General features: G+C 48.9%; 1 protein-coding gene across 1 annotated transcript in view; it reads right to left on the bottom strand.

Annotated features, from left to right (window-relative positions):
* Window positions 1-6,217: 6,217 nt before the first annotated feature.
* Window positions 6,218-15,941, bottom strand: part of Pacs1 (phosphofurin acidic cluster sorting protein 1) — a 128,863-nt gene continuing 119,139 nt past the window's right edge. Inside the window, exons 15-24 of the mRNA XM_055610479.1 lie at window positions 15,516-15,622; window positions 14,726-14,880; window positions 14,454-14,564; window positions 13,841-13,943; window positions 13,377-13,419; window positions 11,484-11,526; window positions 11,131-11,266; window positions 8,905-9,131; window positions 7,675-7,794; window positions 6,218-7,576 (exon numbers count right to left, since the gene is read on the bottom strand). Of these exons, the coding sequence (XP_055466454.1) occupies window positions 7,461-7,576; window positions 7,675-7,794; window positions 8,905-9,131; window positions 11,131-11,266; window positions 11,484-11,526; window positions 13,377-13,419; window positions 13,841-13,943; window positions 14,454-14,564; window positions 14,726-14,880; window positions 15,516-15,622 (1,161 nt within the window). The 3' untranslated portion in view covers window positions 6,218-7,460. The remainder of the gene's footprint in view (window positions 7,577-7,674; window positions 7,795-8,904; window positions 9,132-11,130; window positions 11,267-11,483; window positions 11,527-13,376; window positions 13,420-13,840; window positions 13,944-14,453; window positions 14,565-14,725; window positions 14,881-15,515; window positions 15,623-15,941) is intronic.

The following is a 15,941-nucleotide window of genomic DNA, read 5'->3' as shown; positions in this document are numbered from 1 at the left end:
CACATTTTTTTTTTAGTTAAAAAAATTTTAAATATAGGAGAGCTGTCTGTCAGAAGTGGGTATCAGATCCCCTTATAGATAGTTGTGAGCCACCATGTGGTTGCTGGAAATTGAACTCAGGACCTATGGAAGAGCAGCCAGTGTCCTTAACTGCTGAGCCATCTCTCCAGCCTTCCCATCACAATTTTTAAGCGCCTTTTTCAATGGCTTCCTGTCTATACTGTTTCTTTTTTTGGGGGGAGAGGTTGTTGGAGATAGAAGTTTGAATGTCACTCTCAAATGTGAATCTGCAGAGATCAATACCACTGCAAAAAGAAGCTTCCTTCCCCATAAACTATGTAGGAGCATAGATCATGGACTTCCACATGGTTTCTGGCAACAGCACAGATCACAAACACCAACATGGCCCCTGGCTTTTTTCTTCTTTCTCTTTTTCTCGAGACAGAATTTCACTGTGTAGCACTGGCTGCCCTAGAACTCCCTATATAGACCAGGCTGACCTTGAACTCACAGAGATCTGTTTCTGCCTCCTAAATGCTTAGTTTAAAAGTGTACACAGCTGCCGGGTACAATTGCACCTGCCTAGAACTCAGGGAGGCAGCAGCAGTCGGATCTGAGTTTGAGGTCAGCCTGGTCTGTGAGTCCAGGACAGCCAAGGTTACACAGAGAAACCCAGTCTCAGGAAAAAAAATAATAATAAAAAAGTGCGCACAGCCATACCCAGACTTGCATCTGTGGCCTGCATCCTGCATCCTCTGCTGTGCTGTACCGAGGGCCTTTCTCAATCCTGTTATCTCACAACTGTCTCGGGACCAAGGGTGCGATTCTTGCCCTGGCAAAGACAGTAATGATGGGAGCCGTTAGGTCCTCTTGGGCTGGCTCTACTTTTCACTTCTCAACTGCTCCTCGCAGCATACAACCACCTGTGCTTCTCAGAGTAAGTTGCCCTCTTTTTATACATGCTTCCTGTGCCTAGAGTATCCATCTTGTTCAGGCATCTTTAAGTTACCACTTAGGTGCCATTTCCTGAGGGACTTCTTGGACACTTCTCCACCAGGCTGGATTAGATGCACTCCTGAGGGTTTCCAACTCATGCTGTATGGCAATTGTCTAATTATCTCTCTGTTAGCCTTGAGTCCCTATGTATAAGAGAAACGAAGCATGGCACATCCTTGTATCAGCAGAGCTGGGACAGAAACCATCCACAGCAGGAACTTCAGCCAGGTGGCTGAAGGTGGAGACTTCGCTGGAGAAAGAGGACCCAGCTGTGAAATGGTTCCCGGCCAAGCATGGTATGCCCTCTCTGTGGTCCCAGCTACCTGGGAGGACAAGGCTAGAGGATCACTTGAGACCACAAGTTCTAGATAAGCCTGGGCAATACACCGTCACAGAAGAAAGGGTAGAAGGAAGAGAAGAAAGGAGGGAGGAGATAAATGTGATTCTATAGCCACTCTATGCACACTGAGTGTCTCATTTATTTGGCTGTTCTCTGTTAAGGTTTGCTGAATGCCACAGAATGGACACAGGTTGTATGCTGGTCCTGGTTACCAAAACTGGGAATATTAGAGGATTAGAGTTCTGCTTTGGACAGGTGAAGGTTGAGATGTTTGTAGGATCCAGGCTGTCAACACAGTGGTTAATCTAGTGAGGATTAATGCTGGGATCGAAGATTTGTGACCTCATATGGAGAAGGCAGAGAACACAAGGATTCATAGATGACTTCTTTGAGCACTCAACAAACTGAGTGAAGTGCAAAGCACTTGACAGAGGCCTGGATCAAGGACAATGTCTTTGGAAGGGTACGTGACAGGATAGCTACTAATGTTTTGTCCTTGGACACAGCAGTTGAGAGATGAAATAAGTGTTTTCAAACAGTCTGGCTGGTTGTAGCACACGTCTATAATCCTAGCATTGCAGTGGCTGAGGCAGGAGGATCATGAACTCAAGGCTAGGCTGGGCTACAAAAGAAGCCAAAAATACACACATGCACACAGACACACACACACAAATTAAAGGGGAGTGGTAGAGAGATGGCTCGGTAATTAGGTCCTTTGCAGGCACCTGCACTCACATGCATATTTCAATATGCAGATACACACACCTACACATAATAAGAAATAAATTATTGAAAATTTAAAACGGAGCCAGGTGGTGGCAGCACATGCTTTTAATCCCAGCACTAGGGAGGCAGAGGCAGGTGGGCTTGAATTTAATTCCCAGGACCCACAATGTGGAAGGCGAGAATAGAGTCCTATAAATTCAACCTCACGTGTCAAGGCATGTGTGCCCACAAGCATATACATGCATATAATGCATACATAATGTAAAAACACACAAATACGCCAACAAAACCATTACTTCGGAGCTGGAGAGATTACTCAGCAGTTAAGAGCATTTGGTGTTCTTGTATGGGATCAGGGTCCAAACACTCATGTACTGGTTCATAACCCACCTGTAACTCCAGTTCCAGGGGAGCCAATGCCCTCTTCATGCCTCTGTAGGCACCAGGCACAAACATGGTGTACACACAGTGCAGACAGAAACACTCATACACATGAAGAAATGATAAAAAACAGTAGACAAAACCCCCACCTGCCCCCACATTCTGCTTGGAAACAGTATGGAAAGGGGTTGTGCACGCAGTTTTACAGGGAGGAATCCTGCAGTCCCTGCCTTATGGTCAGGAGGAGCAGGAGCAGCAGCACGTGCCCTAGATCTTTGAGAACAGCACTGCACGCCTGATGCCCTCCTTCCAGTTTAGCAATAGGAAACACATCAGGCAGACCCTGCATTAGTAAACCGGTTTACTTTATCTTACAGCTTGCAGTCCATTATCCAGGGAAGTAACGTCAGAAACTCAAGGCAGCAGAAACTGATGCAGAGGGAGTACTGCTCACCGCCTGCTCAGTCCAGCTTTAAACCATCCAGGAACACTTGGCCAGGATGGTTCCACCCACAGTGGGCTGGGCCCTCCCACATCAATCACTAAGAAAATGCCCTACAGTCCTGCCTTCAGACAATTGAGCATTTTCTCAATTGAGTGTCCCTTTTCTCAAATGATTCTATTTATGTTGACATAACACTAGTCAGGACAAACTCCAACTGAGGGAGAATCCACAAAATACCTGACTTGTATTCTTCCAAACTGCCACTGTTAAGATTGGGGATACTAGGACTATAGAGATGGCTCAGTTGTTAAAAGAGTGCTTACTGCCTGTAATCCAAGGACTTGGGGAGGCTGAGGCAGGCGGATCTCTGTGAGTTTGAGGCCAGCCTGGTCTACAAAGTGAGTCCAGGACAGCCAGGGCTACACAGAGAAACCTTGTTTCGAAAACAAAACAAAAGAGTGCTTACTGCTTTTGCAGAGGACTTGAATTCAGTTCCCAGCACCCACTCTGAGTGACTCACAACCACCTGTAACTCCAGCTCTAGGGGATCTGATGCTCTCTTCTGCATCCATGGGTATCCACACACATGTGGCACACATTCACACAAACACATAATTAAAAATAAATATTTAGGAAAGTTGGAGGATGTTTCTCAGTAGAAGAGCACTTGCTTAGTATATACAAGGCCTTGGGTTCCAGCCCCAGTATCACAAAAGCAACAGCAACAACAGCACAACAACACCAACAAAATGTTAAGGTCTCTGGGCCTTTAATCCCAGCACTCAGAAGGCAGAGGCAGAGAGAGGCACAGAGGCCGAGCGGCAGAGCGGCAGAGAGGCAGAGGCAGGCTGGTTTACAGAGTGAGTTCCAGGACAGCCAAGGTTACACAGAGAAATCCTGTCTCAAAAAAACCAATCAATCAATCAATCAATCAATAAAACTTAGGGTCATAAAAATACAGATAGAAAATTAGAGGTAATGTCACAATCCAGACAAACCCAAGAAGACAGTGATGGGTGACTAAGCATAGTGTGGTATTCTGGAGGGACTTCTGGAATGGACAAGAGCTATTAGGAGGCAATAAGGGAAATATGTATAAAATTCAGACATGGATTAATAATGATGATCACCCAAACAGAACATGTTTGTAGAAGGGGCAATAGGGTAGTTGAAGCAGCCATCCTATACTAACTCTGCAACTTTTCTGAGATTAAAAACAAAAGCCGGGGGAGGGGGGGGCTGGAGAGATGGCTCAGTGGTTAAGAGCACTGCCTGTTCTTCTGAAGGACCCAGGTTCAATTCCCAGCATCCACAGGGCAGCTCACAACTCTCTGTACTGCCAATTCCAAGGGATCTGACACCTTCACACTAATGCACATTAAAACTAATGCACATAAAATGAAATAATTTATTTAAAAAAAAAAAGTCAGGCTGGTAATCTAGCTAAGCAAGTAAAGGTTCTTGCTGCCAAGCCTGATGATTCCTAGGACCCATGTGGTGTAAGAAGAAAACCATCTCCTGGAAGGTGCCCTCTGATCTCCATGCAGTAGCTTGACATTCCCCTCAATTCTAATAAAAGCCAGTGTGTTGCTGCAGCCTAGCTAGGGCTTTTCCTACTGTCACATCAGAATGCACCCAGCCCTCAGATGATGTCTCGGACAACCTGGGGACTGTTGTGCTTCATCAGAGATTGGCAGGGCTATCTCAAGGCCTAAACCAACACTGCTGTATCCTGCGTGGCAGGAGAAACCATTTCTGCACAGCTTTGTTCCTCCTCTTGCTCCAAAGTCACTACTCTGTTCCCCCATGGCCTATAAGAAAATGCTGAGCATTAAGTGTCTTTTGTGACTGATTAGGATAAGAGGCTATTATAGGACTCTAGTCTCTTAGTGTAACAGCTGTCACCCTTATCAGTGCAGCTGTGACTATCTCTAAGACCCTTAGGGCTGAGTCTCTTGACTCTCATAGTCCCTCATAGGAGGGGCAGTAAGGGTCACTGGACCCCAGTGAATGCACTTATGGTCCAGGGTAGGGAAGAGGAGGTGTGGGCAAGAGCCCACATACCTGTGTCTCAGGCTAGGTACTGAGGGAGAGCCAGGGAGCAAGGCAGGAAGAGAGTGGTCCTTGCCTGAGTAGAGACAGGGTCAGTCGGGAGAGTGATTACTAATTTCAATCAAACCTACCCTTGACTCAGCAGCCCAGTCAGCAGGGAATTTCTGCTTGGTCTATAAGGGAAACTGCCTGAAATGAGTAGGAGGAAGCGAAGTGACAGCAGCTCTGTGGATGGATTCTGCCCTGTGGAGGTCCAGGGACAAGTTTGTGAATTCAGTTCTCACTTTCCATTTTACATGGGTTCCAGGGATCAAACCCAGCTCATTGTGCTTGCATGGCAAGATGCTTTCTCAGCCAACTCCCCAGTCTTCTCTGGGGTACTTTCCTAGCCCTAACTGGCTTCTGGTTCTCAGGAGTTAAGTGCTATTTCTATTAACAGCCTAAAAAGCCTGTCACTCGCGGTGGGGCTCTGGATTTTCAGAGCAGGGCTTCTAGGCACAGGATTTGGGGATTCCATCTGAAGTGCACTGAAAACCTGCCCTTATACGGTGGCTGTGTCTAGGAGGAACAGGGAGGACAGGGAGGAACTGGTGCCCAGAACACTGGTAGTAGTGGTTCGTTTTAAATGCCACATTCACACACTCTAGGCCTGCCCACCTTGGGCAACATCATCTTGTGGGCCAAGCACTTGTAAGCACTCACCAGTTCACTGCTCTCTGCTCTAGACTGTAGGTGTAGCGTGACTAGCGGCTTCAAGTCCCTGTTGCCTTAACTTCCCCAGCAATGGTGGACTGTACCCTGAAATGGTGAGCCAAAATAAGCCTTTTCTTCCTTAAGCTGCTTTTGTCATGGTTGCATTTTATCACAGCAATGGGAAGCAAAGTAGGCCACTGGCTACTGAGGTTTCCTACCTCAGGTCAAGGACCACAGGAAACTAAACTCAACAGACAGATGCAGGTTCTAACCTACCCACTGGCCAAACAAAGAGCACTTGGACTCAGAAGGGAGGAAGAGCATCTCCGGCACGCCACTGCCTTGGGAGGCAAATATGGGGATGGCTGGTTTTAGAAAAATACAGGATCTGACATGGGAACAGCACCCACCCTTCTGCTTGCCTCATACTGGGCAGCCACCTTCAAGCCTGTTTCCACAACAGAGGAACACAGAAGTACACTCCTCTCCATCTGCGCTTCTGGCTCATTCTGAATGGGGTCATGCCTGCTGAGGGTGGATGGTTGCAGTGACATAGTGAGGGGCAGACGCACAAGGCAGTTGGTAAGAAATCACCAGTTTATTGAATGAAAAAACCCAACATGGCCCCCATCTTCCCAACCTCACTTATCCTCAGGCCCAGGAGACACTCTGGACAGTAGGCCAGGCAGTGGGAAGGACTTGAAGAGTCTGAGGTGTGAAGAATGAGAAAAATATGTTCCAAGTGCAGTTCTGCGCCACACTGCTAAGAAGCAGTGAGAGGGCAACAGAGAAGCTCCAGAGGTGCCAGAGGGCACGGAGGCTGGGCCAGCTCTGTCCCTTGTCCTCAGCCTCTCATGAAGACACTGATGAGGAGGCTGAGGTAGGTCTGGAACCCATCCATGGCTGAGGGAAGGAGGCTGTGGAGGGAGACCTGGTGGAAATGGGCCTCTTTCTGCTGCCCTGCCAGGAAGGAAGTAGGAAGATAGAGCAGGGAAGGGAGGCACACTGACACAGGACAAGGGAGACTATGGCTGAAGAAGAGTCACACATAATGTGTGTTCAGGGGCGGGTGTGTAGAGGGCTTGCTGCCTCCTACCTTGTGAAGCCACGGAGCTATGTTAGGTGTGACCCTGGCAGACAGAGGGAGGAGCCTCAAGGAGAGGACCTGTGCACAGGACAAGCTACCCGAACAACTGAAAAAACACGTAGGACACAGGACATCCAAGAGACTTGAGGTGTCAGGAAATCATGCATGGGGAGACTGGGAAGGCCCCTTCAATGTCAGAAAAAGCAGGGTGCCCAAGTGTTGTTCCCCAGGCTCCTACTGGGAAGTTGTGGGACAGGTGAGGTCACAGGAATGGTAGGAGGCCTCAGCCCTGCTGGAGGAAGGCAGGGTGAGAAGCAACAGGCAACAGAGCCTTGGAAATTAAGAGCCTGGTGGCCAGGCTATAGTAGGGTGCTGGGCTGTCTCACTGTGTAGCAGACTCCAGGTTTTTCATTTTCAGAAAGGGAACCAGTGCTGCAGGGGGTGAATGAGGTGAGGAAAGGCCCAGATTATTCAATTGTAGGGATTATGGGCACCAGTAGGCAGAACCACCCAGCTCTAGGCCTGGAACAGGAGGGATGAGGATAGGTAGTCCAGAGATGGGCTGGGCAGTGAGAGGGAGTGCTGCATCCCCAGTGGCAGTGTCCTCCAGAACTGGGCATGTAGAGGCAGGCCTCAGTGCTGGGAAAGGGAGGCTGAGTCCAGGCTTGCTGGCCTTCCCCTGCCTGCAGGTGGTGAGGCTGGGTGGCAGTGCCAGGTGGGAGTGGTTGGGAGGCAGGGTCTCAGGTGGTCTTGCTGCCACTGAAGAGTCCCACTGGGAAGTGCTTGACATGAGTGGGCCACTGGGCTGCCAGCTGGAAGAACTTGATGTCACTCCACTCTACCCCGTCGATGGACACTGGGGCAACAGGGAGAGAAAGGTTATGGGTTAACTAAATCCATCTCCTTACCACCTCAGGGAGGATAGGGCTTCCTTCCCTCAGCCTGCTAGCATACCTCTCAGCATGGTCTGCTGCTGTTTTGCAGAGCAGATGAGGCGGCTGATGCCCTCGATGACCTGGCTCTTAGAATCCACCTCCTTTTCCCGGGGCTTCTTGCTCAGGAAGATAGTGGGCACTGTAAAGGAAGCAGGAAACACCTGTCAGAGACTTGGGAAATAGCCTACCTTTTCTCCCCAGGTCCATCTGCTTCCTTCTTGCTGGGGCTCAGGAGGTAATTTGCTCCCCATACGTCCCAGCCTTGGCCAGAAGGAACTCTGAACTCCTGTGCACTCTGTCTGAGATTCTGCACTTCTTCCTGGGCTTGTCTTCATCTGTACGGGGAGGTGCTTGAGGCCAGATGGTCTCCAAAGTCTCTCCCAGTGGGAGTGTTCTGGGCACCTTGGGGCAGGGCTCCCTCTGGATCACTAGAGCAGTGGCTGAGGAGTGAAGTGGCAGGCGTCTGCACTATTCTACCCAGATGGGGAAGGACTCCAAGCTGGCTCTACTCAGGAAGGGACCTGCTGAGCTGCTGGCCCAGCTGCCTAGGAGCTCCAGTAGAGGCAGATTTGGGACAGGAGACATGCTGCAGGTACACATCTGGAGCTAGTGCTCCAGCTGGTTACCCAGGCAGTGGTCTGGTAGTAGTGATTCCTGTTTCACTCTCTGGGAGGACAGGACTGACCACTACTCTACAACTCTGCCTTTGATGCTCTGATCTACCCCTTTATCCAGGAAGGACTGTATTCTCTTCTTTACTTTGTGTGTGTGTGTGTGTGTGTGTGTGTGTGTGTGTGTGTGTATGTATGTATGTGTGTGTGTGTGTGTGTGTGTGATTATTTTGAGGTAGGGTCTCATTATGTAGACAGGCTGGTCTTGAACTTGTAATTCTTCTTCCTCAGCCTTCCAAAAGCTGGGATCATAGATATGTAACCATGCTCGGTTCCTTATCATTTTTCAAAAACAATTGTATCTTTTGCTCTTGAAACGTCCTTGGAATGGCTTCCATCCTTGGGTATGAGCATTCTACTCCAAAGCTATGGTGGCCATGGAGGAGAAACATGGAGGTGGCCCTCTCCATTCCATATCCATCCTGACCTCTAGCTGATGCTGGGCCCTAGGCTGACCTCAAGATCTCCATGCTAATACAGGTATCTAATTCAGAAGCAGATTCTGGTCCAGACCCTAGGACACAGGCTGTAAGGGGAGGCCAATGAGGTCTTTTGGTCTGGGGTCTTCCCTGGCCTACCTTTCTTGTTCTTCTCTTTGGTGACCACAGTCATTGCCATGGTGCCAGAGAGCTGGGCTTCCCCTGCATGTGGCAGGCGAGAAACCTGCACTGAGCGGAAGACACTCTTGAGGGTATTTTTTGAGCTGGCATCTCTCTTGTCACCTTCTCTCCTTCGTTCCCCAGGGTGGCCCAGCCAGTAGTCCACCTGGAGGCCAATCACATCCCCATATGGGCTATTTGGGCTCCTGGAGAAGTGAAATGAAAACAACATGTTGGCTTTGACATAAGTGCCTAACCACATGGGACCAGTGATGGATGGGAGAGACTGCTTTTGGGAGCAGAGGATTGGGAGGAAGGCCAGCCAGCTGACTCCGTTTCCTCCAGTCACAAAGAACTTTCTCATGTGGAGGTGGGGAACTGGAGTGATCTGAGAACAAAGTCAAGAGAAGATTAAAAGCCCAAGTCATGGTGAGGAAACACAAAACGAGGGAAGCAGAATGGAGAGCTTCCTGAAAGAGTGCACACACACACAAACACATGTGCACTCATACAAGCAAGCAAGGCCAGGCCCAAAGCAGGGCTCGAGAGAAACAGCAAGCAGGGGCTGAAGCAGCATCATGGCTTCATAGCTGCCTTGGTAGCCAATGGATGCTGCCCTGCACTTTTGCTTATGTATGACACTTTTAGCTCAGTGATAATTTTAGCTCCTGGGGAAAATGGAGTGTTTTCTTGAAAGGAGGCGTCAGACACAATAGGTACCCAGGCTATGAAAGTCATCTGACTTTTCCTTCTGCCTCATTTTGTTTGCTCCATTAAAAAACAAGTTTAAATTGGATGAGAAAAGAGGTCAAGGTAGAGGTTCTCAAATCCAAGCTGCACAGAAGCCCTTTATACAGCGGATGAAACAGAAGAAAACAGGCTTCCTGGAAGCCTGGAAGTACTTAACTAGGTTGCTGAGGCAGAATGTGGCTACATTCCTAAACTGTCTCTTCCATGACAGTAGAAAACCATAAAGGGAAATATGAGGAGGAGAAGGGCTGGACCCTACCTCCATGGCCTTCCTCAGAAGCTATGATACTGACATGGGCATTTCTTTGAAGCCATTGGCAATGCCTACTTCTTGGGAGTGAAGATGCTGTTTTCTGTGCCTGGACACACCCGGCTTTTCTTGCCTGAAAGTTTGTCTTCTAATCTCATGACACCTTCATTAGCCCTCCCTCAGACAAGGCAGAAAAACAGCTTTGCTGGCCATCTCCCTGAACTTTAGGTACCTGAGAGTCTAAAGAAACACTCTCCCTTCTACCATACCATACAACCACAGTTACAAGGTCTTTGCCATCTCAACCATGGAGACCCAACCTGGAACCTGAGCCACTGGATGCCATAGCTCCAGGGGTTCCCGTGGGGTAGGATACAGAAGGTGCCGAGAAGCATGTCCCACACTGACACTGTTGCCACTCAGACCTTACAATATCCCTGTGAGGTGGCCAGTTCACCTCCTCAAACAGTAAAATTAAAGCTCAGTAACCTCAAGTCAGTGCAGTGCACACGGGATGATGCCACCACCCAGGCTTCCTTCACATCAACCTCACACTCTTCTTATAGCCTCAGGACAATGGCTCTCAACCTTCCTAACCCTGTGACCCTTTAACAGTTCAGGTTGTGGGGACCTCCAGCCATAAAATTATTTTTGTTGCTACTTTATAACTGTAATTCTGCCACTGTTAGGAATCATAATATAAACATCTGTGGACTTTTGTTTGTTTATTTTTTGCTTTGTTTTTTGAGACAGGGTTTCTCTGCGAAGCCCTAGCTGGCCTGGAACTCTGTAGAACAGGCTGGCCTGGAACTCACAGAGATCGACCTGCCTCTTCCTCCCAAGTACTGAGAGTAAAGGCATGCACCACCATTGCCTGGCTAATATCTGTGTTTTCTGATGATCTTAGGCAACCCCTGTGAAAGGAGTCATGACCCACAGGTTGAGAACCACTGCCCTAGGAGTTCATATAGGAAGCTATCTTAGCTTACCAGGGCCAGTCTGTCAATACAGCCCCAGCTGACACTACAATGATAAAGAGCAGGCAAAGCAAGAAGCATTAAATTTCACTAAACTTTCCTTCAACACTCAGTCACCTTATAACCTGTCTATGAATTCTAATCCAAGCCAATGCTCTCATCCAGTATGGCTGCGTTGTGCCAGTGTGCCATGCCTGGGAAGGAAGTCAGGTTGGGGAAGAGCCTTACCCCACAATGGCGAGGGCACTGCTCATAGATGGGGATGAGGGAGGGGTAGCTGTGGCATCTCGACTCAGGCCTGAGTTTGAGGGTGGTGATGTGGAGGGCACAGTAAGGCTGACCACTGGTGAATCGTCCCCATCGCCTGTCAAAGGGACAAACACAGTTGGCCAGAGGCAGTCACCTTGACCTGCTGGTGGCAGAAGGTATGTTTTCCCTTCAGTGGGCCCCAGGAGCTTCTTGGAGGAGCAAGACCCATACCTTCTCATTCACCTGTTTCCTTGAGCACACTCAGCCAATTACATCACAGAGGAATGGAAAAGTCTGAGCTCACTCAAAGAAGCAAAGGCACTCTAGCTTACCTGCAGTGGAGGGTGAGTCTTCAACGAGGCCCACTTTCACAACCTGGAGGAAAGGGACTTTTGTTAGGTCCTCTGTCAGGGCAGCAAGCCCCAATCCAACTGCTAAAAGATGGCCAGTACCATGGCTTCATGGCATTTGTTAATCACTAAAAAATCTCTATACATTTGCAACAGCCTAGGACTTAAAAAAAAATGCCCCCCTACTGCCTCCCCCAAAAAAGAGTCCACGGGCGTGGTGATATAAACAGGCTCTGGGTTCCATCCTTGGCACCATAAAACTAAAAGAAAAGAAGCCCAGTTCCATGAGGTGGGCCCATGAGACTTGGTGGCCCTTCCTGGGGACTAGGGGAGAGCCTACTTTGAAGGCAGTGTCCTGGTCTCATTTCTTCTAAAGTCATATCGGCTTTGGAATATATGTCCACCTCAAAGCTGGTTAGGCTCTGTGTCAAGGCAAGTGAACCGGATGCTGTGGACATAGCTGTTCTTTCCACTTTCCCTGTAGACATAGCTGTTCTTTCCACTTTCCCTTGGGGGATGTCTCAGGAATTTGTCATGGAGAGGGAATTCTGGAGAAGATGGGGGGCGCCCTCTAGTGGCCATAAAATACAGCTGAGACATTTGGTTACTGTATTCTGTGTTCTAAATGGAACACAGGTGGGGGTCCTGTCCTGTCCTGTCACCTAAGCCAACCTACCTAGCAGAACAGCTGGGCTGCAGGCCAAGGGATGGTCTGGGGCTGCTGCAGCAGAGACCATGTGCCTTTTTCAGGTGGCACCTGGAGGATGAGTCCAAAATCGACACACTGGGGCTTCCTGGGTACAGCTATCCTCTCCCTAGCTCCCCTAGCAGTCTGGGAGGCTGCTAGCTCTTGTGATTAAAAAAAAATTTTTTTTATTTGAGATGCTGCAAATAGAACCCAGTGTCTTATGTATGTGCTCCGTCACTGAACTATGGCTGCTGAAAATATTTATATTATTATTTCTAAATGTCTCACTTGGCTCTGAGCATGGAGAATGGCAATTCACATCCTGTTTCATGAAGGCAGCAGCTATATGGCCAGCCTGAGTGGCAGTCCAGAATCCTGGACTGCCATGCAGCTATGGGAGTTTTCCAAGGGCTAAGCAGGCAGACTGACTAGGTGGTTGGAAAGGGCAGAGAAAGCCTGCTCATTTCCCCAGATGAGTGCAAGGTGGGAACAGTTAAATCCAGGTCTGCTTATCTCTTCCCTGTAAAGATTTACAGGAGATAGAAGGCAACTCCAAAAGGAAATCAGAATGCCTTCTGAATGGAAATTTTCAGCCCCACGCAGGGTGTTCTGGCTCTTTGGAACTGCTAGGTTTCTGAAATCCTGTCATTGCTAAAAAAAAAAAAACACCAAAAAACCGAAGGCCAATACACTTGACATCCATGAGGTTCTTCCTGTATTTCAAAATAAACTCACTTGAATTTCACTAATTCACTAATAAATACATCTGTGACAGAGAGGCTCTTCCTCAAAGTCATTCGCTGAAGCAGCTAGTCTGGACTTCTCAGAATGCCACATTTCACTCTTTCTAAGGCCACTTCCTCCTCCCTGAGCCTGGAGAAGCCACACTGTGGCATGAGCTCCAGGAGTCCAAGGCCCTAAATTCATTCAGGGCCTTGTACGATAAAAAGAAGAAACCAGTAACTAATTTGGGGATAGTTCTTGATTTGGGAAGGGATGTCCCTCTGTAGCATTTATGAGGCTGAGGCAAAAGGATCACAAGCTCAAGGCCAGCCTTAGCTACGGAGATCCCAATGCCTCTGTCCTCAGAGTTGTGGATTTAATTGCAATCACACACAGCTTTTTCTTGAGTGGAGGGAAAGCAAGAAAGCTGGGAGGCTGGATCAGAGGTGGGAGCAAGTACGTACACCAATGAAGGGAATAAACTTCTGATAGGAGTCTTCATCAGGGCTGTTGGGAAACAGGAAAGGTTTACAATTAGTGGGTTTGCAAGAGTGCTGGAGATTCAAGCTTCCCACACTCCATCCTGCTCAATGAAATCAGGAACACAAGGCTACTGCTTTCTGTCACTCATTGAGGACAGAGTGGAGAGCACAGAAAACAGGCAAAGAGCATGCTGTGCCAACAACCCTGCTCATACTTGCCAGCTGATTTCAGTCTCTAGGAAGGAAAATAACTGATGCCTATGCAGTTGAAGGCCCAGGCAAGGAGGAAGCACCTGCATGGAGGCTGTAAAAGACATGTATACCCTCTAGAGCCTCTTTGACAGAAAATGCAATTGTGGAAAAGGGAAGTATGAAAAATGAAAGGACTCAAGGTTTCTCTAACCTTCCCAATCTGTTTCAAAGAAAACTCCTAACATTAGACTTACAACTTATGCCTGCAGGTCAACATGGCTTCGGCCACTGGCAGCTGGTGTGTTGTGGCTGCTCCATTGACATACTGCATCACACGACCCACAACATCCAGTGGCTCTGCAGAAAAGCCAGGAGGGACGTGTCCATTTCAGTGTGCAGGCCCACAGCCCCTCAGAGAGGCCCTTCTGGGTCCCAAAGCCAGGACCCTCAGAGCTGAGGTGAAGAAAGTACTCTAAGATCCTCTTGGCCACGAATCAAAGGACCCATAAACCACAGCACAGTCCTCCCCGACCTTAGCTGTACTCTGATTCCAGCACCACCAGTGGATGGTACAGGGATACCTGCTGGTATGGTATCAGCAAGAGACTGATAAACGGCACTATTGCCTATGTCATCTCTACAAGCAGAGCTGGCCCACACAGCAGCCACATGCCCTCCTTACTTTTAGATGTAGAAGCTATCCTGAGGAGAGGGCTACATAAGGTACGCCTCCATTAATGAAAGGGGTCTGCACAGTGGGCAAGAAGGTGGGAGCTACAGGACTGGGAATGTTGCTCCTAACTCTCTCCAGTTGCATTGGGGAACCAGAAGCCTCACTTCTTGGGGGTCCCTTCTAGGGGCCTTTACCTGACACTGGGGGCTCTGAGCGACTGAACAGGTCTCTCCAGGCAGAATCAAGGAAGGTGCTGCTGTATCGACTATCTACTGAGCCCAAGTATTTGGCCACTGGATGAGAACCTGACAGAGTAAACCAGAAAGAGAAAAATGTGAGATGGTAGAACAGGGGGAGCAGTTATCCCCAGAAATGGCCCAGCCTTTAGTTTTCTTGACCAAGTCCCATCCTTGCTGCAGGAACCAGGTCTGCCGATAGAGGTCTCCTGAATGCTGCCATACTTTACCTAGGGGGATGATGAGGAAGCGCATGTAACCCAGCCAGTCCGGGGTCTTGCTGGCAAGAGACTTGACAAAGAACCGGAGAACAGAGCTCAGATAACTCTGGCTGCCCACAGCTGCCACCTTGACCGGCCTCGGCATGGATGAGTTGCAGTTGCAGCTGGCAAGAAAGGGGGTGTATACACACCATACTTAGGTCTCACGATCCTGCTCAGGGAAGGTCTTAGCTCTGACTTCATGCATTTCCAAAGCCACAGGGGAAGCAAGCCAAGAAACAATATGATACAGGGAGGCAGCAAGCTCTAGTGCTGCTGAAGAGGTTAGGCAGCTGCTCAAGAGAAGGCTGAAGCTAACAGGGAAGTACCAAGCACTGCCTGTGGGGCCTGTAATTAGCCCAGGCCTAGACACCTGGAATCTGCTTGCTCTGTCACATGGGAAGGGTCACCAGGCCTCTCCAAGGTGACCCTGGAGAGGTAAACACAGGCTGTCCAGTAACAAACAGCATGTTAACCGTGATCGTTTTCGATCACCAGACTTGCTTCTTTGTCTTAGCTTTAAGAGAAAAATGAGGCAAGTCAAAGTGAGGTATGAGTCCAGAGTGAGGAGGTGCTGGGAGCATAAAGTCCAGGAGCTGATAGTCTAGTAGGGGCATGGCGCACTACTGCTGACTCTGTCTCCAAGTACAAGCTGTAGCTGTAGCTTTCTGCTCTGAGAGTATTGCCATCACTAGAAGGCAGGGTAGGAAGATGAGGTAGAGGAACCACAAAACATCATAAGAAACTCCAGAGCCCTTACTAGCGCTGAATCCTAGTGAGTAGGGCAGACAACACAGCCTGGACCTCCACTGTTGAACAGGTACAGACAACAGGCTTCCTCTGGTCTTGGAGCAGTTCAGCCACATACTGCAGGGGAGAAAGGAAAGGACACAGGTAAGCCACATCACTCCCCACTGGTGCTGAGAGGGCAGTCAGGGCCCAGATCAAGCTGCAGAGCTCCTGTCCTCTTCAGTTTTGCTGGCTATATGTAAGTAAAGGGCACAGCAGACCCTATGGAAACATGCTGACTGTGAAATGGAGAGGATTAATGGTTCCGAATGTCACCCATGTCCAGGCATCCTTGGAACCAATATCTTACTAGGCAATTAGATGGCAGATGGAAGTCACTCTGTCCCTGTGTGCTGTTTCAGGTCGCACACTGGGAGCATCTGTAGACCCCTACCCA

The sequence above is a fragment of the Psammomys obesus genome, unplaced genomic scaffold (genome assembly GCF_907164565.1).
Source record: "Psammomys obesus unplaced genomic scaffold, mPsaObe1.curated_primary_1811, whole genome shotgun sequence".
NCBI lineage: Eukaryota > Metazoa > Chordata > Mammalia > Rodentia > Muridae > Psammomys > Psammomys obesus.
The sequence above is the reverse complement of the archived record's forward strand: the minus strand, read 5'-3'. Positions and strand labels throughout refer to the sequence as shown.